The sequence below is a fragment of the Callithrix jacchus genome, chromosome 7 (assembly GCF_049354715.1).
Source record: "Callithrix jacchus isolate 240 chromosome 7, calJac240_pri, whole genome shotgun sequence".
Taxonomy (NCBI): domain Eukaryota; kingdom Metazoa; phylum Chordata; class Mammalia; order Primates; family Cebidae; genus Callithrix; species Callithrix jacchus.
The window spans coordinates 150,760,121-150,784,007 of NC_133508.1; the positions used below are offsets into that span (position 1 = coordinate 150,760,121).

Sequence of the window (23,887 nt, forward strand, 5' to 3'; positions counted from 1 at the left end):
GAACTTTGAAAACCACATTTCTGCTTTGCTAACTGGTACCCTGTTAGCTTCTGCCAATATAAGGTAACCAGGGAGACCGGAAGGCTGGAGGAGGAAGACAGGATGCCTTTTTCCTCTTCACCTCCTGTTCCTATTAACATTGCCCAGCCTTGCTTTGACACAGGGCAGAGGCAGTTCATTCCAGTAGCAGTAGTTGGCTTCAATTTGTAATTGCCTCTCCACTGTTCAACTTCTATTTTTTTTTTTTTCCGGTGGATTCTTGCACTGTCTCCCAGGCTGGAGTGCAGTGGCATGATCTTGGCTCCCTGTAACCTCCCACTCCCAGGTTCAAGCGATTCTCCTACCTCAGCCTCCCAAGTAGCTGGGATTACAGGCACACACCACCATGCCTAGCTAATTTTTGTATTTTTAGTAGAGACGGGGTTTCATCGTGTTGGCCAAGCTGGTCTCTAACTCCTGACCTCAGGTTATTATTGCCCACCTCGGCCTTCCAAAATGCTGGGATTACAGGCATGAGCCCCCATGCCCGACCTTTTTTTTTTTTTTTTTTGAGACAGGGTCTCACTCCATCTCCCAGGCTGGAGTGCAATGGTCATGGCCACTGCAGCCTCAACCACCCTGACTCAAGTGACTCTCCTATCTCAGCCTCTCGAGTAACTGGGACCACGGGTGTGTGCCACCGTACTCGGCTAATATTTTTATTTTTTGGAGAGATGATGTCTCACTATGTTGCACAGGCTTGTCTTGAACCCTGGGACTCAAGCAGTTCTTCTGCCTCGGTCTCCCAAAGTGCTGGGGTTTCAGGTGTGAACCACCATGCTCAGCTTCAACTTCTATGTTGGATGCACCAGAGCCAGCGTCCAGTCCTTCTCTGTATAGACCTTCTCCCTGAATGATTTCAGCTCATTTACGGATTTATGTGCCATATATTCCCATGACTGTCGAATCTGTATCTCTAGTTCTGACTCTTCCCTATACTCTACATTTGAAGTGTTAGGAATTTGGGTCTATAGGCCTCTTCAACTTTTTTTTTTTTTTTTGAGACGGAGTTTCACTCTTGGTACCCAGGCTGGAGTGCAATGGCGCGATCTCAGCTCACCTCAACCTCCACCTCCTGGGTTCAGGCAATTCTCCTGCCTCAGCCTCCTCAGTAGCTGGGACTACAGGCACACGCCACCATGCCCAGCTAATTTTTTTGTATTTTTAGTAGAGGCGGGGTTTCACCATGTCGACCTGGATGGTCTCGATCTCTTGACCTCGTGATCCGCCCGCCTCGGCCTCCCAAAGTGCTGGGATTACAGGCTTGAGCCACTGCGCCCGGCCTTAGGCCTCTTCAATTTAACAAAGCCAAACATAACTCTATTTCTCCTCTTCCAAACAGGCATCTCTTTTAGTCTTCATTTTAAGAGACATGACCAACAACAACCAGCGGCTCAGGCCACGAAGCCCTGGGTCCCCCTAGCGTCCTTCTTTTGCTCTCACAATCCCCTGCTCCCATGCAGTCCGTCAGCAAAACCTAACTGACTTTCCACCATCTTCACTGCTTCACCCAGTCAAGCAACCCCTGGCTCAGAGTGAGTCGAGTAGAGAATCAGGAAAGCTCTTTATGTAAGGCTTCTAGAATATTCAGTTACAGAATCTCAGAGTGTGATGACTCCTGTTTCTAAATCAAAGGAAAGCTGGGATAACAAATCTGGTGGGGATGAAACCAGACTGTGCCGGGGAGGGGCTGGTGGGAGCCCTCAAAGAAGCAGGATGGAAGAGAACTAAAACCAGAAAGCTGTCCTTTTTGATGACTTCTCTGCCCCAGAGGGGCCACATGCTCCCCTATTATTGCCTGTACCTGCGTGGGACCATGTGTGGTGGCAATAACCCATAATTACCCGTAATGACTTCTCTGGGCTCAGCCCAGGTAGGAGCCCAGATATTTCAAGATAATGACTTTTCTTCCCTTTTTATTCTGTGTTAGGTCCCTGCATGGATTGAAAGGTGCTTATTAACACAAGTGCCCCTGATAATTAGGTTGGTCCTGGCTTCATTAAACATGGATGGGCTTCCTGCTTGTGGGTCCAGGCAAGAGAAGAAGGCCAAAAAACAGGACTCTCCTCCACATGGGTCTCTGGGGTGCAGATAGAGCAAGGAGGCACTTTCTTCTCATGTTACTGAGTTGAGCTGAGTAAAAAGGGAGACAAGAGGCAGGAGGCAAAGCAACTGGAAGAGGCCTTTTTCCATTTATCCCGCCTACAAGCTGAGCCTTGATATTCTTATCTGTTCATTGAGCTTAGAACCAGAGGCCTTTTTCCATTTATCCCGCCTACAAGCTGAGCCTTGATATTCTTATCTGTTCATTGAGCTTAGAACCAGAGGCCTTTTCCCATTTATCCTGCCTACAAGCTGAGCCTTGATATTCTTATCTGCTCATTGGGCTTAGAACCAGAGGCCTTTTCCCATTTATCCCGCCTACAAGCTGAGCCTTGATATTCTTATCTGTTCATTGGGCTTAGAACCAGAGACTATCAAAGCTACAAGGGACCTCAGATATGGATGTTCACGTTTTTTCCTAAAAAAAGAGGTGAGAAGCCTCTGCAGGTCCAGGGCAGGGATGGAACTTGCCCAAGATCACACGGCTCATCAGTGCCGAAATCATGCTCGAAACCCAGGTCCTCTGGCTACTCCAGGCATAGCGATCCTTGGTGTATCTCACAGGGATCAGAAGGTAGAAGAGAGGAAAGTGGTGTGAAAGTGAAGGACCCCACGCAGAGGGAGGCCTTCCTTGTCTGGGCTGTGCTGCTCATGAGGTCCTGGGCTCCACGCCCGGGACGGTCAGCCTCCGGAGTCTCCTTACCTGCCCTGCTTGCCTCACAGGGCCCTGGGGAGGAGGGGGCTTGTGAAAGGGCCTTGAGAGGCAACACCGGTCAAGCTGTTCTACCAGCCAGCTGTGTGCTCACTCCTGACTCTGTCTCCCCAAATCCCCATGTGTGCCCTTTCTCCCAGGAGCCTGAGGATGCTGCTGAGCCCAGCCAGTCACACCAGCCTCAATCAGCATCATCAACAGCCACTTCTTCATTTGCTTTCTGAATTATTTAGCCCTCCTCTCCCCAGCCCACCCCCAGACCTTTTACCACATGAACCCTTTAAATAGGCCCAAGCCTTGGCTTGGGAAACATTTCCTTACTGCCCCTGCCATAAGCTTTTGGAGAGGGCACATCTCTTTTTTTTTTTGAGATGGAGTTTCACTCTTGGTACCCAGGCTGGAGTGCAATGGCGCGATCTCAGCTCACTGCAACCTCCACCTCCTGGGTTCAGGCAATTCTCCTGCCTCAGCCTCCTGAGTAGCTGGGATTACAGGCACACGCCACCATGCCCAGCTAATTTTTTGTATTTTTAGTAGAGAAGGGGTTTCACCATGTTGACCAGGATGGTCTCGATCTCTTGACCTCGTGATCCACCAGCCTCAGCCTCCCAAAGAGCTGGGATTATAGGCTTGAGCCACCGCGCCCGGCCTGGAGAGGGCACATCTCTACGTAGATTGGTTTTCCCCTTCACTGTGCCTCATGGTAATTGACAGTGTCTGGGTCTTAATGAGGGAGCAGGCCCAGCCAGGATGAGCAGAGGCCCTGCCCTTTGCTAGTCCCTTGTCGGAGGTCCTGGCTGTGGGTTCTGCCATCCATTCTTGCTGAGCACTTGCCGAATATTTAATGTCTTTCATCCAACAAGCCAATGGCAGCCCTGGGGTGAAAAGCTCCTGAGGTCATTTTGTCCCTTCCCTGGCTTTCAGGCTGTGCATCTCATCCAATATCGACAGATGGTGGCCTCTTCCCTGAGGCTGAGGCTTTCCTGCCCTCACCCCTAGCTCTGGCTCATTTAAGACCTGGAGAGACTTCTGTGTGGACTACCTGGAAGCTGCTGATTATTGTAGATGCCCCAGAGGAACAGCCCAGGGAGAGAGTCAGCGAGCTCTTATGGGGTAGGGATGGGGAAGTCCGGGGAGGAAAAGTCCTTGGGTGTCAGGACCAGAGGATGAAACGTTCTGCTGTTCAGGGCTCAGCAAAGACTAAGGAAGTCCTGCCTGTTTTGTTTGTTTGTTTTTGAGAAAGAGTCTCGCTCTGTCACCCAGGCTGGATGGAGTGCAGTGGCACCATCTCAGCTCACTGCAACCTCCGCCTCCCAGCTTCAAGCTATTCTCCTGCCTCAGCCTCCTGAGTAGCTGGGATTACAAGCCCTTGCCACCACGCCCGGCTAATTTTTGTATTTTTAGTAGAGACTGGGTTTCACCAAGTTGGCCAGGCTGGTCTTGATCTCCTGACCTCAAGTGATCCACCCTCCTCGGCCTCCCAACGTGCTAGAATTACAGGCATGAGCCACCGCACCCAGCCCTGTCTGCTTCTTTGTTTCTCATTTGTACTCATTTGTCTGTCTGCGGGTCCTGGAGTCTGAACCAGCCGACAGTCCTGCCCTCCTCTCCACTCCCCGCCTGCCCTTTGGGCCCCGCTTGGAGAAAGCTACAATCTGGCTCCACAGAGCCCCCAGAGGGAAGCACCCCTTCCCCCTCCCAGTGCCCACTCGCCTGGCTCTTCTGGGCATCTCCCAGCCCTCTGGCCCACCACAGACTTGGTTTCCTGCCTGCAGTTCCCTAGCACTCTCTCCCTAAATGGCAATAGCCAAACTCAGCTGGAGTCAGAGAGCATGCCTAATGTGGCTGGCGCCCACCTGGCCTCACCCTTCCTTTCCCATCCTCAGAGCTGGAAGTGACCCTACAGGGTTGGCAGACACCCCACACCCTAATTCCCTTTCACTCTCACCACTCTCAGCTTGTTTTTTTGTATTTTATTTTTTCTTCTTTTTTTGGAAATGAAGTTTTGCTCTTGTCCCCCAGGCTGGAGTGCAATGGCACCATCTCAGCTCACTGTGACCTCCACCTCCCAGGTTCAAGTGATTCTCCTGCCTCAGCCTCCCAAGTGGCTGGGATTACAGGCTCATGCCACCATGCCCGGCTAATTTTTTTATTTTTAGTAGATATGGGGTTTCACCATATTGGACAGGCTGGTCTCCCAAAGTGCTGGGATTACAGGTGTGAGCCACCACCTCCAGCTGACGAAGTTTTAATCTGCGCCCTTCCCAAGACACCTCCTCTGTCTGGTGAACTTGGACCTTCCTTCAAACTTTAGTGCAGAGGCCAGTCTCTTGGAACCCCCCATGTTCTCCAGCCTCTCAGAGCAGGACAGGACGGCCTGCCCAACACCTCCTCTCCCCCACCCTGCATCGTATCCTGCTCCTTTGAAACACTTCCCAGGTGTGTGAATTTACTGGTATTTCTGTCTTCCTCTTGGTCTGTTATCTCCAGGCAGGGCAGGAAAGTGTCTTCAGTGCTCATGGCCTTCTCTCCTGTGCCTGGTCTGGAGTCCAATAGTCATAGCAAGTAATAGGAGCTCAGTAAATATTTGTCGAATAAATAAATAATTCTCTGAGGCTTGGAGGAAGGGTGGGCAGTGTCTCCAATGGACTATGACAATTACCTTAGTAAAAGTCTGGGACTGGGGTCCAGAAACCTTGTGTGGCCCCCTCTGCATCCCTGTAGTCACAGGGTTGGGTGCTTGATGAGCCTGCCTGGCGAGGCAGGCCAGGTGCCTGGTGTGATGGGACAGTGCCATCTAGCTGCAGCTGGGGCCAGAGCAACAACAGGGCCCACGAGTTGGCTTGGTCAAAGCGATGTCACACAGGGAGTCCCTGGGCACTGCAAGCAACTAGCTAAGGGGCTGACACAACCTCAGCTTAATTGTTCTCCAGCTTGGGGCCTAGGCTGCTATAAAGGAGCCCAGGGTCAGGCTTGAGATGGCCCCAAAGGAGCCCCAGGTGGGTACTGGACTTATCAAAAGAACCTGGAAATGGGTCCACATGTGATCAAGCTACTTACAGAGGTAGTGTCCAGGTCACTGGGTGTTGTCCTATTGTACGCTTGACGGCCCCATCATACAGGGGGAGGAACAACTGTGTGTGTTCCCAGGACTGTTGAGGGTGCTGGGAGCCAGGCCCCTGATCACATCCTCACTCTAGACCTGATCTGTCCAGGGGGCAGGGACAGGGTTTGCACCATCCTATCTTCCTCACAGCCTGGCACCGGCCTGGCAAGCCCTTGCTCTGCAGCTCTGCCTGGCAGAAGCTGGTCAGTGTGAGAAGAGCCTTCTAGCAGTTGGAGCTGCCTGGGCACCAAAAGGGCTGCTTTGTGAGAGGATGAATCCGTCACTGTAAGTGCTCAGGCCGAGGCGGCCTTAGCTGCGTCAAACGCTAAGCTGGGAGTGCTGTGTTGGACTGGACTAGATGCCTGCTGATATTCCTTAACTTGACAGTTGCATAAAATGTGAACTGCTCAATGCATATCCCTCCCCTAGCACTTTACCACTGTTCACTGAGAATCTGTGTCACAAGCTCGGATCCTCGAGAAGCAAACTTGGGCCAGGCGTGGTAACTCACGCCTGTAATCCCAGCACTTTGGGAGGCTGAGGTGGGTGGATCACGAAGTCAAGAGATCGAGACCATCCTGATCAACATGCTGAGACCCCGTCTCTACTAAAAATACAAGAAATTAGCTGGGCATGGTGGTGCGTGCCTGTAATCCCAGCTACTCAGGAGGCTGAGGCAGGAGAATTGCCTGAACCCGGGAGGCAGAGGTTGTGGTGAGCCGAGATCCTGCCAATGCACTCCAGCCTGGGTAACAAGAGCGAAACTCTGTCTCAAAAAAAAAAAAGAAGCAAACTCGGAGCGTGCAGGACATTTGTTAGGGAGTTCTCTTGGGATGATCCCTTGTGGAACAGTGGGGACAATGGCAGTGACAATGGACAGAGGGAGACGTTGAGCTGCACTGGAGTCTGAACAACAGCCCCAGTTGACCCTGCAGGGAGCTCGGAGCTGGCATGACCTTCAGAGTTGTGTCAAATTGGGGAGAGCAGGCTGGGTGTTCACAGTTCATATGGATCTGTCATTGGGTGCAGGCTGGCCTGGGCAGGTGGTGTGATCTAAGGCAGTCCTAGAAGGGGCTGGCAGTGCTCCCTGAGGGTGGGGAACATGTCCTTCATTCCTGGAGGGGGTCTGCACATCACAGCATCTGCCCCTCCTCCAGTGCTGACATTTTAGGCAGCAGTGAGCAGTGAGGAAGCTCGTTCGGGCAGTGGACCCTGTCCTGTGTCTCCGAATCCCTGCAGTTCAACAGCTCCCTGAAAAGCAGTGGTCAGAGTCCTAGAGGGGGTGCTCTGGCTCCTCTACATCCATTTTCTCTGCCTCTTCTGAGAGGAGGTTCAGGCTGGAGGTCTGGTGGGGAGGTGGTGAGCACGGGAGATGCACAGAGGGACAAGAGGCTCTTGCCTTAATTGCCCACAATTAGAACCACTCCTTTCTATTCCCACCATGCAGGGGCCCTAATTAAAATTTAAACTCATGTTTCCTTTTTTCTTTTTAATGTTTCCATGGTAGGTAATTAACTTTTCCTTTCTGCGAGTGAGCAATTAATTAATGTTCTGTTCCTGAGGACGGCGATCAGAGCATTGTCACTTGCCTGGGAGTTTGTTTCTTTCATTTACTTCCACTTTCCAACAGAACTGGCTTTGGCGCGAGAGTGGGGCAGAGAAAGGCAAGAAGCTCTGCTGACATCTGCTGTGTGCAACAGGGCGCTGAGGAAGTCCCTACAACAGGAGATCCCTACCATGAGGAGGGCATACATGGGCTTCCCCGGACCAACAGGTGCAAAAGTTCCCTCCAAATAGCTTTCCTCGAGAGGGGCCAGCTGAATACTTCCCCTGGGAGCAAAGACACGTGTGCTGAACGGCACTGGCATCATGGGTGTGCGGGCCCTCCCACCGCCAGCCTCTGTGCCCTCCTCTCCCAGGCCCCTGGGTTTACCTCCTGGCCACACATGCCTCAGGAAGAGGCATGGATTAACAGTATTTATGCAAATTGCAGAGACAAGGGAACATTTCCCCTTCCTCCTTTGAAGGTTTGTGGAAAATCACTGACTAGAGGCAGATTAGTTGGAGAAAAGGCAAACAGATTTTCTCATCTGAAAACTCTAGATGTTAAAAGACAAACAAAAAAGCATTCAATGTGTGCATGTGAGCCTTCAGATACAGGGGAACCCAAAAGATACAGGGGAACCCAAAAGATACAGGGGAAATTGTCCATTTTTATGCTGAGGTGCAACGAAGTATGGACATCTATGTAGAAATATGGTGAAACAGCCAGTGGCTCGCCTGCAATCCCAGCACTTTGAGAGGCCGAGGCAGGCGGATCACCTGAGGTCGGGAGTTTGATACCAGCCTGGCCAACACATGGCGAAACCTCATCTCTACCAAAAACACAAAAATTAAGGCGAGTCACTCCAGCCTGGGCAACAAAAGCAAAACTCCGTCTCAAAAAGAAAAGAAAAGAAAAAAGAAATATGATAGGACAAAAAAGGGTGAGATCTAACACTAACAGACTGTGTGGGGAATCTCAGCAGGGCCGGTCTGTCTAGATTCTTCTTGGTTTCTAAGCTAATGCATTCCTGCATTCCTTCCTTCTGAGTGTGGGGCAGGACCCTCTCTGGAAGACTATGGGTTATACGTAGTCAAACAAGATAGGTCAGATAATTTCTTTATGACCAGTTTTTACACAGAAAGGCAGAGGGAAAGTTAGAGTAATGATTTTCAATTTTATGGCTGGCTTTGGGGAAAAGGTGCTGGTTTCAATGACTTGTCTTGAGGAAGAGGGATTCTAGTTTCTATGGCTAGCCTCGGGGAGAATAGGACTGAGAGACAAGAGAATAGATAAATAAGGAATGCTGAGGAAACCAGAAAGAAGAAAGGCAGGAAGCAGCTGTTAGAGTTGGGGAGTGAGAGGGAAGCATTTTGTAGAAGCTTGAGGATGCCCTGAGCAAGTGGGACTCAGACCCCTGATTCATGGAGCCGATCAATTCTATAAAGATCAAAATGCAAAACTAACGACAAATGTTGTTTAGACCTATGTGGCAAAATTGTTGAAAAGCAAGAGAATGATAAACACAAATTTAAATGGCAATTACCTCTTCCACAGGGAGGCAGAGGGGTGGATGAAAAAGCACATACATACAGGAAGATGCAAGTTGTTAAGTGATTTCTAGTTCTTGTGAGTAATGGGCTCATGGATGTTGATCATATTTTGTTTTATAACTAACTTTTAAAAATATGTTTTGTGAGCTGGGAGCCGTGGCTCGCGCCTGTAATCCCAGCACTTTGGGAGGCCGAGGCGGGTGGATCATGAGGTCAGGGATTCAATACCAGCCTGACCAACATGGTGAAACCCTGTCTCCACTTAAAAATACAAAAATTAGCCGGGCATAGTGGTGCACACCTGTAGTCCCAGCTGCTTGGGAGCCTGAGGCAGGAGAATTGCTTGAACCCGGGAGGCGGAGGTTGCAGTGAGCTGAGAGCACACCATTGCACTCCAGCCTGGGTGACAGAGTGAGACTCAATCATATATATACAGGTGGATCACCTGAGGTCAGGAATTTAAGACCAGCCTGGCCAACATGGTGAAACCCCGTCTCTACTAAAAATAAAAAAAATTAGCTGGGCGTGGTGGCGGGCTCCTGTAGTCCCAGCTACTCAGGAGGCTGAGGCAGGAGAATCGATTTAACCTGGGAGGCGGCGGTTGTAGTGAGCTGAGATGACAGCACTGCACTCCAGCCTGGGTGACAGAGCTAGCAAAAAAATAAACAAATAGGGTGGGCCAGCCACCCAGGACAGGAAGGCACAGAGCATGGAGAATGATGAGCTTCCATCGGCGGATGGGATGGATTGGAGTGGGACTGCGTCTGTTAGCGAGTGCAGCAGCATTTTACTATGATTTTGAAATTAATGACACTTACAATAGGCTGGCCTTGGAACACATTCAACAGCACCCTGAGGAGCCCCTCGAAGGAACCACATGGACACACTCCGTGAAAGCTCGATTACTCTCCTTGCCTTTTTGGCTGTGGACAATTATTTTTCTGGTACCTTACTTACAGATGTTTTTGTTCCTTTACTCTTATGCAAGAGCTGATCCCATCACAGTGGGCTACTGTAACATCCCTGAATGCTGGGCTGTTATTTGCAGTCGCCACCAGGCATTTGTCAAGGCTTCTAATCAGATCAGCAGACTACAACTGATTGACACATGAAATCAGTCACCGTTTTTTCCCTATTACAAAACTGCCAGTACTATATGGAGTCTGATCACAAGACTGCAGCTTCTTCACAGCTCTCAGGAAGCTGTGATGGGGCAGAGGCTTTTTGAACACGTGATTAGGGGACTATCTTTATCTGAATAATGAATCTTTAGGTAAAGCCTGGGATAGGGTACTACAAAATCATGTTGATTACTTTAGATTTGGGAAGTTAAATCTTGCCTGTTAATTTGCATTCTTTAGAAACTTTACTAAGTAGCTGAATTCATGTTTCTATTCTACTGTGCAACGTAGTGATGATTCAGAAATTGTTCCTTTGGGGAAAAAATGCATATGAACATTTCCATTGTGTTAAGTGTAAAAAGGTCTAGACATGATCATAAAATTTAAATTTTATATCAAAATAATAAATAAATAAAAATATGTTTCGTGGTATCACATTTCTGAAAAGGATCCCAGTGATTCCTGCCTTCTAGAATTTACATTCCCTCTCACATTGTACCAGTGCTGGCCTGTGTGAGCAAAAGAATATGGCAGAGGGGATGGTATGTCGCTTCCCAAATTAGGTTCTAAAAAACACCGTGGCTTCTATTTTGGTTTCTCTTGCCTGCTCTCTCGGCGCATTCGCTCTGAGGCAAGCCAGGTGCTGTGTTCCTAGCAGCCTATGGGGAGGCCACAGTGTCAAGGAACTAAGTCTCCTGCCAAGGACAGCTGTGTGAGTGGTCTGCAAGTGGATCCTTCCCAGCCTTCAGATGACAGCAGTCCTGACCAGCATCTTGACTGAGACTCAGAGACACTGAGCCACAACCACCCAACCAAGCTGCTCCTGGATTCCTGACCTTAGAAACTCTGTGAGATAATAGATGTTTACTACTTTTTTTTTTTTTAGACGGAGTCTTGCTCTGTCGCCCAGGCTGGAGTGCAGTAGCGTGATCTCGGCTCACTGCAACCTTCACCACGCAGGTTCCAGCAATTAACTGCCTCAGCCTCCTCAGTAGCTGGGATTACAGGCACCCACACTTGGCTAATTTTTGTATTTTTAGTAGAGATGGGATTTCACTATCTTGGCCAGGTTGGTCTTGAACTCCTGACCTTGTGATCCACCTGCCTTGGCCTCCCAAAGTGCTGGGATTATAAACATGAGCCACCGTGCCTGGCCAGATGTTTGCTATTTTAAGCCAAGATATTTTGGAGATAATTTGTTACATAAGATTAAATAATTAATACATAATTATTTGATATGCATAGTATATTGAATTTTAAAGTTTGAGTCGGGGACTATGGTGTGGTGGCTTAACACCTGTAATCCCAGCGCTTTGGGAAGCTGAGGTGAGAAGATTGCTTGAGGCCAGGAGTTTGAGACCAGCCTGGGAAACATAGCGAGACTATTGCTACTAAAAAATGTTAGGATATCAGCTAACATTTTTATTACTTATTAGCTACCCTAGCATCCTGGTATGCACCTGTAGTCCTAGCTACTCAGGAGACTGAGATGGAGGATTGCTTGAGCCCAGGAGTTCCAGGCTGCAGAGAGCTATGTCGGTACCACTGTATTCCGGCATGGGTGTCAGAGAGACCGTGTCTCAATAAATAAATAAATAAGGAAAACAGTCAGAAATAAAAGAAAAAAAGGGAATCTAGGTTTGAGGGAGGCCAGCTGGAAGTAATGGGAGTGGAGCCCTGACACGCGGTGGGCGGGCAGCCTGGAGGAGGGATGCCTGGGTGCCCCAGGGAAGCCAGGATTGGCCAACAGGCTGCAGGGCTGCTCTGGCCACACGAGGGCGCCCCACATTGCCGCATCTGGGCTAGGGGTGGGGAATGAAAGACCGAAAAGAGGTCTTATGGGGAGAGAACGTCCTGTGTACCTACACACTGGCCCCTCTCTCCAGGTTTCTTGAAGAAGGTTAGCGTGAAGCCTCTCTGACAACTGGAAACACAGCTGGTTTTCAGGCCCTGAGGAATGCATGCCTCTGCAAGCCAGGGTTGTCTCCTCTGCTGGGTAGCATGTGTTATGGTTGATTGTGAGCGGCGGCAGTGAGGGTGGGAGTGGCTAACCAGGTACTTGGGGAGTCTCTCTCCATCATGCACGATGGGGCTTCCCCATGGTTTCCTTCTCAGGAGAGGAGAAAAGCCCAGGGTGCAGAGATACTGTCAGTAGCCTTTCCCTTCTCCCCTCCCCACCCTCACTTTTGCAGCTGTAAAGCTGAATGATTACTGAGGAAATAAATTTCATTCAGGCCTTAAGGCTGATGGGAGGCGTCGGGGCTCAGAACACAATACGCCAAAGTATGTCACTGTGGCATGCGGAGAGTTCTGGGAAATGCATTATGCAATTTTGTCATTGTGCAAACATCAGAGAGTATACTTTCACAGACCTAGACGGCATGGCTTATTGCTTCTAGGCTACAAACATGTACAGATGTTACTGTATTGGATACTATAGGTACCTTTAACACAATAAGTATGTGTATATCCAAACATACCTCAACATAGGAAAAGTACAGTCAAAATATGGTAATATAATCTGTTTTTTGAGATGCAGTCTCACTCTTTGTTGCCCAGGTTGGAGTGCAATCAATGGCATGATCTCAGCTCACAGCAACCTCCACCTCCTGGGTTCAAGTGATTCTCCTGCCTCAGCCTCCTGAGTAGCTGGGATTACAGGCACGCAACACCACGCCCCGCTAATTTTTGCATTTTTAGTAAGGATAGGGTTTCACCATGTTGGCCAGGATGGTCTCAAACTCCTGACCTCGGGTGATTCACCCACCTCGGCCTCTCAAAGTACTAGGATTATAGGCGTGAGCCACCATGCCCAGTTGGTAATATAATCTTATGGGACCACCAATTTACAGGTGGTCCACTGCTGAATGAAACATTGTTAGGTGGTTCATGACTGTACTTTAAACTGAAGGACATTGGAAGAGCCTCCAAAGTTCTCTTTGACCTTCTGCCCACCAGACTTCCACCTTTCTCCCCACCCCCACCCGCCCACATGAAGTGTTGTAGATACTAGAATTTCTCTTCCCGAGGCAGGTCATGGAAACTAGAACCTCTCTCCCCTAAAGCAAGGGATAAAACAGAAAAGTCACTTTCCCCTCTCCATTCTTCCTTGAAGACCCTCACTCTAGAGACTCCCGCTTCATACCAGGGTGGGAGGATGCTACACAGAGAGGGCAGGAAGCATCTGAATGGACAGGCCTTGCTGGGTTCCCCACTCAGTCTGTTACCATGAGAGCATACCCTTTTGCCAATCATATATCTACACTTCTGTCTTCACTGAAACTAAACTTAAAATGTTAAGACAGTTCTTCCTGGGTCTTTGGCTCCTCACTTCTGAAGGCTCCCACTTCCCGTAAAATTTTTTATTAAATCTGCCACTCTTTTCTCTTGTTAACCTTTTGTTGCTGTTACAAACCTGTCAGCTGGCCGGGCACGGTGGCTCATGCCTGTAATCCCAGCACTTTGGGAGGCCAAGGCAGGCAAATCACCCGAGGTCGGGAGTTTGAGACCCGCCTGACCAAAATGGAGAAATCCTGTCTCTACTAAAAATACAAAACAGCCGAGTACGGTGGCGTGTGCCTGTAATCCCAGCTACTCGGGAAGCTAAGGCAGGAGAATGGCTTGAATCCGGGAGGTGGAGTTTTCGGTGAGCTGAGATCGCGCGATTGATTGTACTCCAGCCTAAGCAACAAGAGCAAACCTCTGTCTCAAAAAGAAAAAAAAAAGGAAAGAAAGAAAGAAAGAAAGAAAAAAGAGAAGTGTCAGCTGTGACCCTTATGATGGCTGAGGAAAGGTATTACACCTTTCTGCCCCTATGGAGGGAAGGGGCTATGAACTCCATCCAGAGACAGGGAGCCTACAGATAAGTTGAATCTGTCTTGCTTGCTGCCATCTCTCCTAGGCCGAGTACAGTGCAGGCCCATGGCAGGCATGTAGCAACAACGACTGTAATATCAAACATAGCCCACATTTACTCAGCATGTGCTATCATGTGGTGGGAATGATTCAGGGTGCTGTCAGTCAGAGAGTGCTTAGTCCTCATGTGGCTGGGTAGCACCCAAGATCCATCCCCACCGATCTTCTGTCCTTTGGAGGCAGATAGGTGAAAACCTCATTTGCAGCCTGACTCCTTGGAGAGCAATGGGTGCATATGGGATCCAACATTTAGTCCCTCCCATGAGATTTGGAAGGTGGAAGAGACAGAGGCCGCCTTCCTGCTGCTTTGGCTGGTTCTTTCTGGCCAGCAGGGCCAATGCACACACACGTTTTTTTCCTGCATCAGCACCCAGTGTCCAGTTACCACCAACAGGGAGTCCGGGGACAGCTAGTGGCAGCAGCAGTGGAGGCCCCATCTACTCCCTGGACCACAGCCGTACCAGTGTTAGCCCAAACTCAGCGGTGCCAATGGCAATCTCCAGGTGCCGTACCTTGCTTCCTGCTCAGGCAGAGGTGGCAGACCCTCTGGACTCAGTCTTACTTCCTTTCCCCACCCAGACACTCCAACCACCCATAAGCACCTAACCCTGGTCTCAAATCACTTTCTGCTCTAAATGCCTCCCCTGGTTCCTATGTCCTGCACTGAACTCTGCTGCCTCATACAATTATTACCCTCATCTTACAGAGGAGGAAACTAATGTGCAGAGGAGGTAAGTAATCCCTAAGCCACACAGCCAGTCAGTGGTAGAGCCAGGCTTTGAACCCAGGGTTTTCCCATCCCAGCACCCACCATACTTGCTGCCTTGGGAAATAGGTGTCGCTGTGTGCGAATGTGGGAGGAGGCACAGAGAGCCTTCCGGCAGCGGGCTGGGCTAACTCCCATGCAAGCAGGTCCTGAGGCAGGATCCCTAGGTATCTGGCCCTTCCTGAACAGCACAAGCTGCTGAGTTTCCTGGGGAAGGTTCTAGAAGCTAAGCTGCCGCAGATGGGATGACAGGCAGGGAGGCTGCCTGGGAGAGCCAGACTCTCTGGGCACCATGTCACCTCCCATGGAGGTGAGACCAGAGTGTGCCAACCGAGACCAGCCGTGTTTGGAGAAACACTTCAGTGATCAGTGCAAAATCAAAAGAGGTAAGTGGTAAAGTGGGCGTGTCACCAGGCCTGTGGATCAGGGGACCAACTTGAGCGGCACTGGCTTGGTGAACTCACAGTGCTTCGGTCTTGTCGGTGTCCCAGGGTTAAGTAAAATTTGGGAGCCTGACAGGCACTGACCCTTTGCTCACCAGGGGCTGTAATACCAGGTCACCAAGTAGTGAGTCTGCATGAGAAGTATCAGCCATCTGGCCTGGAATGTTCCTTCCCGCTGAACACATTTTCTCTTTCTGAGCTGATAGAACGATGGGTGAGGGAGATGGGGCAAGTGCTGCGTGGTGAGGAGAAAAGTACATTGAAGGAGTTGGTTGATGCTTCAGATGTTTAAATGTAGCCAAGATGGGCTGGCTACATCTCGGGGCACTGAGCAGGGCCGCTAGGTGGGCCAGTCTTTGCACCCTGGTCAGATCTATCTCTGGAGTCTTCATTCATTCATTCATTCATTTTTTGAAACAGAATTTTGCTTTTGTTGCCCAGGGAGAAGTGCAATGGCACAATCTCGGCTGACTGCAACCTTCGCCTCCCAGGTTCAAGTGATTCTCCTGCCTCAGCCTCTCGAGTAGCTGGGATTACAGGTCCTGCCACCACGCCAAGCTAATTTTTGCATTTTTGGTTGAGATGGGTGATCCGCCTGCCTCAGCATCCCAAAGTGCTGGGATTACAGGCATGAGCCACTGCGCCAGGCTTTTTTTTTTTTTTTTTTTTTGAGATGAAGTTTCACTCTTATTGCCTAGGCTGGAGTGCAATGGTGCCATCTCAGCTCACTGCAATCTCCACCTCCTGGGTTCAAGCAATTCTCCTGCTTAAGCCTCCTGAGTAGCTGGGATTACAGGCGCCTGCTACCACGCCCAACTGATTTTTTGTATTTTTAGTAGAGACAGGGTTTCATCATGTTGGCCAGGCTGGTCTTAAACTCCTGACCTCAGACGATCTACCCACCTCGGCTTCCCAAACTGCTGGGATTACAGGCTTGAGCCACCGCACTTGGCCTTTCATTCATTATTTTATACATGCAACAAATACGTGAGGACTACCACATACCACATCCTTGCCTGCATTCCAGATATAAGATATTCAGACACTCAAAGTCCCGGCCTCATGGAACTTCCGTTCCAGAGCAAAACACACTTTCCTGTGCTTCTGTGTTGACTAGGCCCCATCTCGTCACATTATCTTTAGGCAGGTGAAGTCCATTTTCTTGCCAATAACTGCAGATGTGTTATCCTAGCCTCTGATTGCCTCTTTTGTCATCACCGTGATCCTTAACTCCTGGAGATTTGGGATCAGGGAATATAGACATTCATAGCAACCCTGTGAGGGAGTTCTGTTATTATTCCATTTTACAGATGTAGAAACTGAGGCTTAAGGGAGTTAAATAATGTTCCCGGGCACTCAGAGTTCTATGAAAGGTTACGTACTGTGCATGTCGTGTGGGCCTGCAGGGGCAGCAGGTGGGAAGAAAAGCTGGAAGTGAAATGGGGCAGAACAAAGACAAAGCCCTCTGTGAAGGACAAATTAGAACCCATGTCTACCTCCACCCCTTTGGTCTTGATGAGCTAGATGACCTGGAGAGGAGGCTGATGGCTTTTGGCATGGAGCTGCAAATGTAGTCGGCCCAGGACTTGAAGGAACATGGCGGAAGCCGAAAGAACTGTAGTTCCGGCTGCTGCAACCCACCAACAAAGTGAGCCAGCAGGTAAGTGACAACATTGCAACAGCACTAATTCTGGCACTCATTGTTACACACAATTATAAAAAACTTAGAAATAAGGCAAAGGAAGCCAGGCACAGTGGCTCATGCCTGTAATCCCAGCACCTTTGGAGGCCAAGGCAGGTGGATCATGAGGTCAGGAAATCGAGATCAGCCTGGCCAACATAGTGAAACCCCGTCTCTACTAAAAATACAAAAATTAGCCGGGCATAGCGGCACACGCCTGTAGTCCCGGCTACTTGGGAGGCTGAGGCAGAAGAATCGCTTGAACCCAGGAGGCGGAGGTTGCAGTGAGCCGAGGTTGCGTTACTACACTGCAGCCTGGGCGACAGAGCGAGACTCCATCTCAAAAAAAAAAAAAGAAAGAAAAGGATGACTATGTATCTTTTCTTTTCTCTGTTGCCCAGGCTGGAATGCAGTGGTGCCATCTTGGCTCACTGCAACCTCCACCTCCTGGGTTCAAGCAGTTCTCCTGCTCTCAGCCTCCGATATAGGCACCACCACCATGCCTGACTAATTTTTGTATACATATATATTTTTTTCAGTAGAGACAAACTCTATCAAGACAGTTGCAGGTGGCCAGAAAAAAAAATTAGGTAGAGACAGGGTTTCACCGTGTTGGTCAAGCTGGTCTGGAATTCTTGACCTTGTGAGTAGGCCACCGAGGCATCCCAAAGTGCTGGGATTATAGGCGTGAGCCACCGCACCCAGCCGCAAAATAATTTCCTAACCTCCTTTTTTACCTGACCTCAGGTAAACAAATGCAACCCTATAAGGGGCTCAGCTGAGCTAGGAGAGAGCTGAACTGCTAAGTGTCAGAGCAGCCAATTAAAACAAGTCAAAAATGTAAGAGTTAAGCCTTTAATCATTGACTGCAATGGCATAAGCAAGAGGTTAGAACTTTCCAGAAAGCATTCCTGATCTTGCTCAAGACCCCAACAGAGGGGTTTTGGATCCCAAGAGAAGGGATCTCACCCAACAAAGAAAGCTGAGTCCACAGAGTAAAGTGAAAGCAAGTTTATTAGAGAATTGAGGAAACAAACGAACGGCTACTCCGCAGAGCACCCGGGAGGCTACTGGATGGCTACTTTTATGTATGCTAAACAAGGGGTGGATATATTCATGAGTTTTCCAGGAAAGGGGCAGGGTGTTTCCTGGAATAGAGGGTTTCTCTTCCTTTTGGACCATATAGGGTAAATCCGGGATGTTGCCATGGCATCTGTAAACTGTCTTGGCTCTGGTGGGAGTGTCTTGGCATGCTAATATATTATAATTAGCATATAATAAGCATGAGGACGATCAGAGGTCACTTTCCTTTCCTCCTCATCTTGCTTTTAGCAGGTATTGGCTGGCTTCTGTATTGAATCGTGGTGTGTGTGTGTGTGTGTTTGTGTGTTGAGGCAAAAGTCTCTGTCTCCTAGGCTGGAGTGCAATGGCGAGATCTGGGCTCATTGCAACCTCCACCTCTCGGGTTCAAGCAATTCTCCTATCTCAGCCTCCCGAGTAGCTGGGATTACAGGCGTGCACCACCACGACCAGCTAGTTTTTTTTTTTTTTATAATTTTAGTAGAAATGGGGTTTCACCACATTGGCAAGGCTGGCACCTGGATTATTGCATTGTGGTTTGACAGCAAGGTCTTTGCGACCTCGTCTCATCCTGTGACTAAGAATGCCTAGCCTCCTTGGGAGGCAGCTAGCAGGTCTCAGCTTCATTTTACCCAGCCCCTGTTCAAGATGGAGTTGCTCTGGTTTGAATGCCTCTGACAAAACTAGAAGCAGCACTGACTTTCCCTGTTCCATCTTCCCCCATGGAATGGTTAATGGGTCAAGGGTCAGGTGGATCCACACAGATATCTTCTCACTGTTGTGGATCATCTCACTTTGGAGGATGGTCTCAATAAAAGGCTCTGGCAGTTTTATGGACTCTGGGGTGAAGGGAGGGATGGAAGTGGAAGAGCCCTGGGAATTGAGTCAGAGTGGTAAAAGCGTCTTCTGGGCTTTCTGCCTCTCCCCCCTTGTCAATCAAGAAAAATGACAAGACAAATCTCAATCATTTCAGGAGGTTTATTTGCCAAAGTTAAGGACGTGTGCCTGGCAGACAGGTTTACGCCTTTCTGGGAAGATGATTTTGAGGGCTCCAAACTTAAAGAAAAAAGGTCAGGATATTGAGAAGCACAGAATTTTTATGTAAGAGAGGGGTAGGGAAAAATAACCACTTATGCCTTAATAAATTTGTAATCTGAGGCCAAGTGCCGTGGCTCATGCCTGTGATCTCACCACTTTGGGAGGCTGAGGCAGGTGGATCATGAGGTCAGGGGTTCGAGACCAGCCTGACCAATACAGTGAAACCCCATGTCAAGCTGGGCGCTGTGGCTCACGCCTGTAATCCCAGCACTTTGGGAGACTGAGGTGGGTGGATTACCTGAGGTCAGGAGTTTGAGATCAGCCTGACCAATATGGTGAAACCCCATCTTTAAATAAATAAATAAATAAAAAGTAAAAAAAAAGAAAAAAGAAAAAAAGAAACCCCGTGTCAACTAAAAATTAGCTGGGCATGGTGGCACACGCCTGTAATCCCAGCTACTCAGGAGGCTGAAGCAGGAGAATCACTTGAACCCGGGAGGCAGAAGTTACAGCAAGCTGAGATCACACCACTGCACTCCAGCCTGGGCAACAGAACAAGACTCTGTTTCAAAAAAAAGTTTTTTGGGCCAGGCGTAGTGGCTCATGCCTGTAATCCCAGCACTTTGGGAGGCCGAGGCGGGTGGATCACGACGAGGTCAAGAGATCGAGACCATCCTGGTCAATATGGTGAAACCCTGTCTCTACTAAAAATACAAAAATTAACTGGGCATGGTGGCACACCCCTGTAGTCCCAGCTACTCCGGAGGCTGAGGCAGGAGAATTGCTTGAACCTAGGAGGCGGAGGTTGCCTTGAGCCGAGATTGCACCATCGCACTCCAGTCTGGATAACAAGAGCGAAACTCCGTCTCAAAAAAAAAAAAAACATTTTTTTTTGTAATCTTATTTCAGCATTGTTTTTTATTGGCTATGTGTCAGGTCTCCATATGCAAGCCTGGAGCCTGAAAGTCTGAAGTCCTACCTGCCTCGGCTGATCGTCTCCCACTCCACACCCCGCCACAAGCCCCTCACCCAACCCTACCATCTTAACTGTTCTTATGATAATGTGAATACCTCTCACCCATCCTGCCATCTTAACTGCTCTTCTGCCTCACCCCCACCCGCCATTGTAACTGAACTTGTGGCCATATATACTCCTTGTCCCTACCCCCCACCACTGTAACTGATCTTACTCTGCAAGACCCCCACCCCCCAAAAAAAACTACCCCAAGCTATAAAGCCAACTCCTACCTTACCCCCTTCGCCTGTCTTTTCTCAGATTTGGCTCCCTTGCACCAAAGTGAGAAATGAAACGGCCTTGTTGCCCACACAAAGCCTGTTTGGAAGATCTCTTTATCAAATGCATTTAACATTCAGTACGACTGGATGTGAATAACACTATGACTATTTAGTTTCTTGAATTTTCCTTTGAACTAGATTTACCATTCTGCTGGTTTCTTCGTTAATGAGTTAAAAATAAATCTTTGTGGTGGCCAGGCAGTGTGGCTCATGCCTGTAATACCAGCACTTGGGGATTAGCCAAATCGGGTGGATCACAAGGTCAGGAGTTCCAGACCATCCTGGCCAACATGGTGAAACCCCTCTCCCTACTAAAAATACAAAAACTTAGCCAGGCATGGTGGTACACGCCTGTAATCTCAGCTACTCTGGAGGCTGAGGCAGAAGAATCACTTGAACTAAGAGGCGGAGGCTGTGGTGAGTGGAAATGACAGAGATGACACTACTGCACTCCAGCCTGGGTGACAGAGCAAGACTCCATCTCAAAAATAAATAAATAAAAATAAATAAATCTCTGTGGCAGGACGTGGTGGCTCACGCCTGTAATCCCAGTTCCTCGGGAAGCTGAGGCAGGAGAATTGCTTGAACCCAGTGAGCTGACATAGCCCCACTGCACTCCAGCCTGGGCAACAGAGCAACACTCTGTCTCAAAAAAATAAAACAATAAAAATAAAAAATGTTTGTCACATGTTCACCTTCATTCTTGAGGCATGTTTTCAACCTTCTGATGATTATACTGTGATGGTAGCACTGATTGTTTGGAAGCGGCAAGTGAGAACTGAGGCTGGGAGGTTTTTCGAAGCGATTTCAGGAATCCTGATGAGGCCCTGTGTGGACCTGACCCACAGCTGTAGCAGGGGAAAAAGGCAAGGAGTGGGTATTGATGGGGAGACCCTGGAGCAGGGAGACACTGGAGCAGGGTGACCTACACAGACTGGTACTAGATGAGAACTCGGCAGGAGGAATGGGGTTGGGGCGGTGTGTGTGTGTGTGAAGGGAGTACAGGGACCTGCTGAAGCTTCAGGCTCAGACAGCTACCCGCTGCAGGCCCAGGTCTTTCCTGTTGTGCTCCTCCTTAGTATTTGAGAAGCTGAACAATGCTTAGAATTCACCCAGTTCTAAGGCTGAGGGCACAGTTGTTACCAAATGTATCCATAGCTTCCAATGTGAATCGCATTCAGAATTATAATCAGATAGAAAGGCACTCATTTAAAACAAAACAGGCCTTTTCATTTAAAACAAAAACAAAAACGTGAGGGATGAGAGGGCACAGAGAATAAAAAACACTTTCTCTTAATTATGCATATACATATAGACAGCGCACCAGAACCTGAATGAATGCCGGTCATATTTATAGTGTGTAAAGCCCTTTTACATGGATTTATCATCTAATCCACACAAACCTTGGGGAGGTAGATATGAATAAAAACAATGACTCTTCTGTGTGGGTGGAAAGAGTGTAGGAGCTGGATAAAGCTTCTGGCCTGGAAAACCACTCCCTGCAAGTCCCGGGCTTCCCCTTTGTGCTTATCTTGTGCTTATCAGTAGCCACACAATCCAATCCCACTTCTAACTTCTTCATGACCGATGGCCATTTCCTCCTGGGACCCAGTTGAAGTGAGCAAGTGAGTAAAATACAAACTGTTTTAATTCTTGAGACAGCAAAGCATTTTAGGGAAGGAAAATCCACAAGTGAGAAAAATCACTGTGAATTTCAAAGCCAAGGGACAGAATTGCAGAATTGAGGATCCAGTGTAGGTTTGGCCATTATTCACCCTCAGGATCACCCCGGACTCAGCCTCTTCTGTTTCCGGAGCTTCTATCCAGCACAGCCTTCAGCCGTAGCCACTGAGCTGAAATGCTCTTGCTTTACAAGATGCTGTTTGGCACTGTCTTTTCTGACAGTGAGGAAGATGCCCTGGCAGGACAAAGGCTCAGCTGAGTCAGAGTCGTGGGTGTTTTCTAACTTCTTATCTTAAAATTTCAGATTTACAAAAAAAAGTTTTGTTGGAAACGGGTTTATAACATTGGGAAATGTCCACACAGAGACAATGGATCACTCATCAAGGTTAGTTTACTTCCTGCAGAAAGGGTGCAACTCACTGGCAGTCTTGCCACAAGAGCACCTGAACAAGGGAGATGGAGGCATTTATAACTTTCATAACCTGACACAATCGCCCTACTGCTGTGTCCAGTTTCCATTGGCCAGAACGGGACCTCACAGTCTATGCTTTACCTGATTGGCTAAAAACTTGGAAATTTCCTGAATAGATGAGGGGGAAAGAAGACAAGTAAGAAGAGGAAGCTAGTCAGGAGGTCAGGAGGGTTTCTAAATAAGGAATGGCATGCACCAGGGTTTGGAGCTTGCCCAGTTCTGTTCAGACAGGCCAGAGCAAGTCAAAGTAGCTAAGCATATACACATGGTTATATGTTTATGCCAATAGCAGATAATGGCCATACAGCAAGAGATCGCAACTCCTTATAATGTAATCTAAGATACAAACTTTGAAGAACCTTCCCATCTGTCACAGTTTAATAGATAGTATAGAGTTCCTGTATACTTTTCACCCAGCTTCCTCTACTGTTAATCTTATAACCGTGGTACCATTTATCGACTTAACCTTGGTACAATACTAAACCATGGATCAGCTTTCCCCCATGTTCTTTTTAAGTTCCAGAATCAATTCTAGAATGGTATTACCAGAAAGAGATCCCGATCCAGACCCCACGAGAGAGATCTTGGATCTCCCGCAAGAAAGATTTTGGAGGAGTCCACAGAGTAAAGTGAAAGCAAGTTTATTAAGAAAGTAAAGGAATGAAAGAATGGCTACTCCATGGACAGAGCAGGGAGTTTCAGAAGCAAGAGGAGGAAGGCGGCCACCTTAGGTCCAATGCTTGTTTAATATGAAATAAAAAAGCAAATAATCATGGGGGAGATGTGCTCTACTACAGGGGCTTGTGACAATGATTGTGTAACTACTTTGTGTAACTGCTGTATTTGGTAAGAACCTATATTATTATCTTTAATAAGAAAAACTTATTCTTAACTAATAATGCTTTTGGCCGGGCATGGTGGCTCACGCCTGTAATCCAAGCACTTTGGAGGCCAAGGAGGGCGGATCACATGAGGTTGGGAGTTCAAGACCAGCCTGACCAACATGGTGAAACCCTGTCTTATAAAAAATAAAATAAAAAAAAAGAACGCTTTTGTTGTTGAGATATTGGGACATCAGGATATTTCCTGGGCCTATTGTTATATTTCCTGGGTCTAAGTCCTGGTCCTATTAAGGTCTGTTCAGTAAACATTAATAACTTGTTCCCTTAATTCTAAATATCCTGTTGACTAAGAAGTCCTAACCTCCTTGGAATGCAGCCCAGTAGGTCTCAGCCCTAATTCAAGATGGAGTCACTCTGGTTCAAAGCCTCTGACAATACCACATTGCATTTAGAGGGGTCATTGCTTTGATTTATACCCACCTCCCTGGCATTTG

At 48.5% G+C, this 23,887-nt stretch overlaps 1 protein-coding gene and 1 pseudogene across 2 annotated transcripts in view; one reads left to right on the top strand and one right to left on the bottom strand.

Annotated features, from left to right (window-relative positions):
• LOC118143089 (putative uncharacterized protein encoded by LINC01356) overlaps positions 1-23,887 on the bottom strand; it is a 67,071-nt pseudogene that overhangs the window by 36,236 nt on the left and 6,948 nt on the right. The window lies entirely within an intron of this gene.
• LOC118143087 (lysosomal enzyme trafficking factor-like) lies at positions 9,533-10,572 on the top strand. Its single transcript, XM_035252488.3, has one exon. The coding sequence runs from the start codon at positions 9,773-9,775 to the stop codon at positions 10,166-10,168; it is 396 nt and encodes a 131-aa protein (XP_035108379.3). The 5' UTR covers positions 9,533-9,772; the 3' UTR covers positions 10,169-10,572.

Excerpts from the sequence above, each read along its gene's own strand:
- LOC118143087 (XM_035252488.3), top strand. The coding sequence starts at position 9,773 with ATGATGAGCTTCCATCGGCGGATGGGATGGATTGGAGTGGGACTGCGT.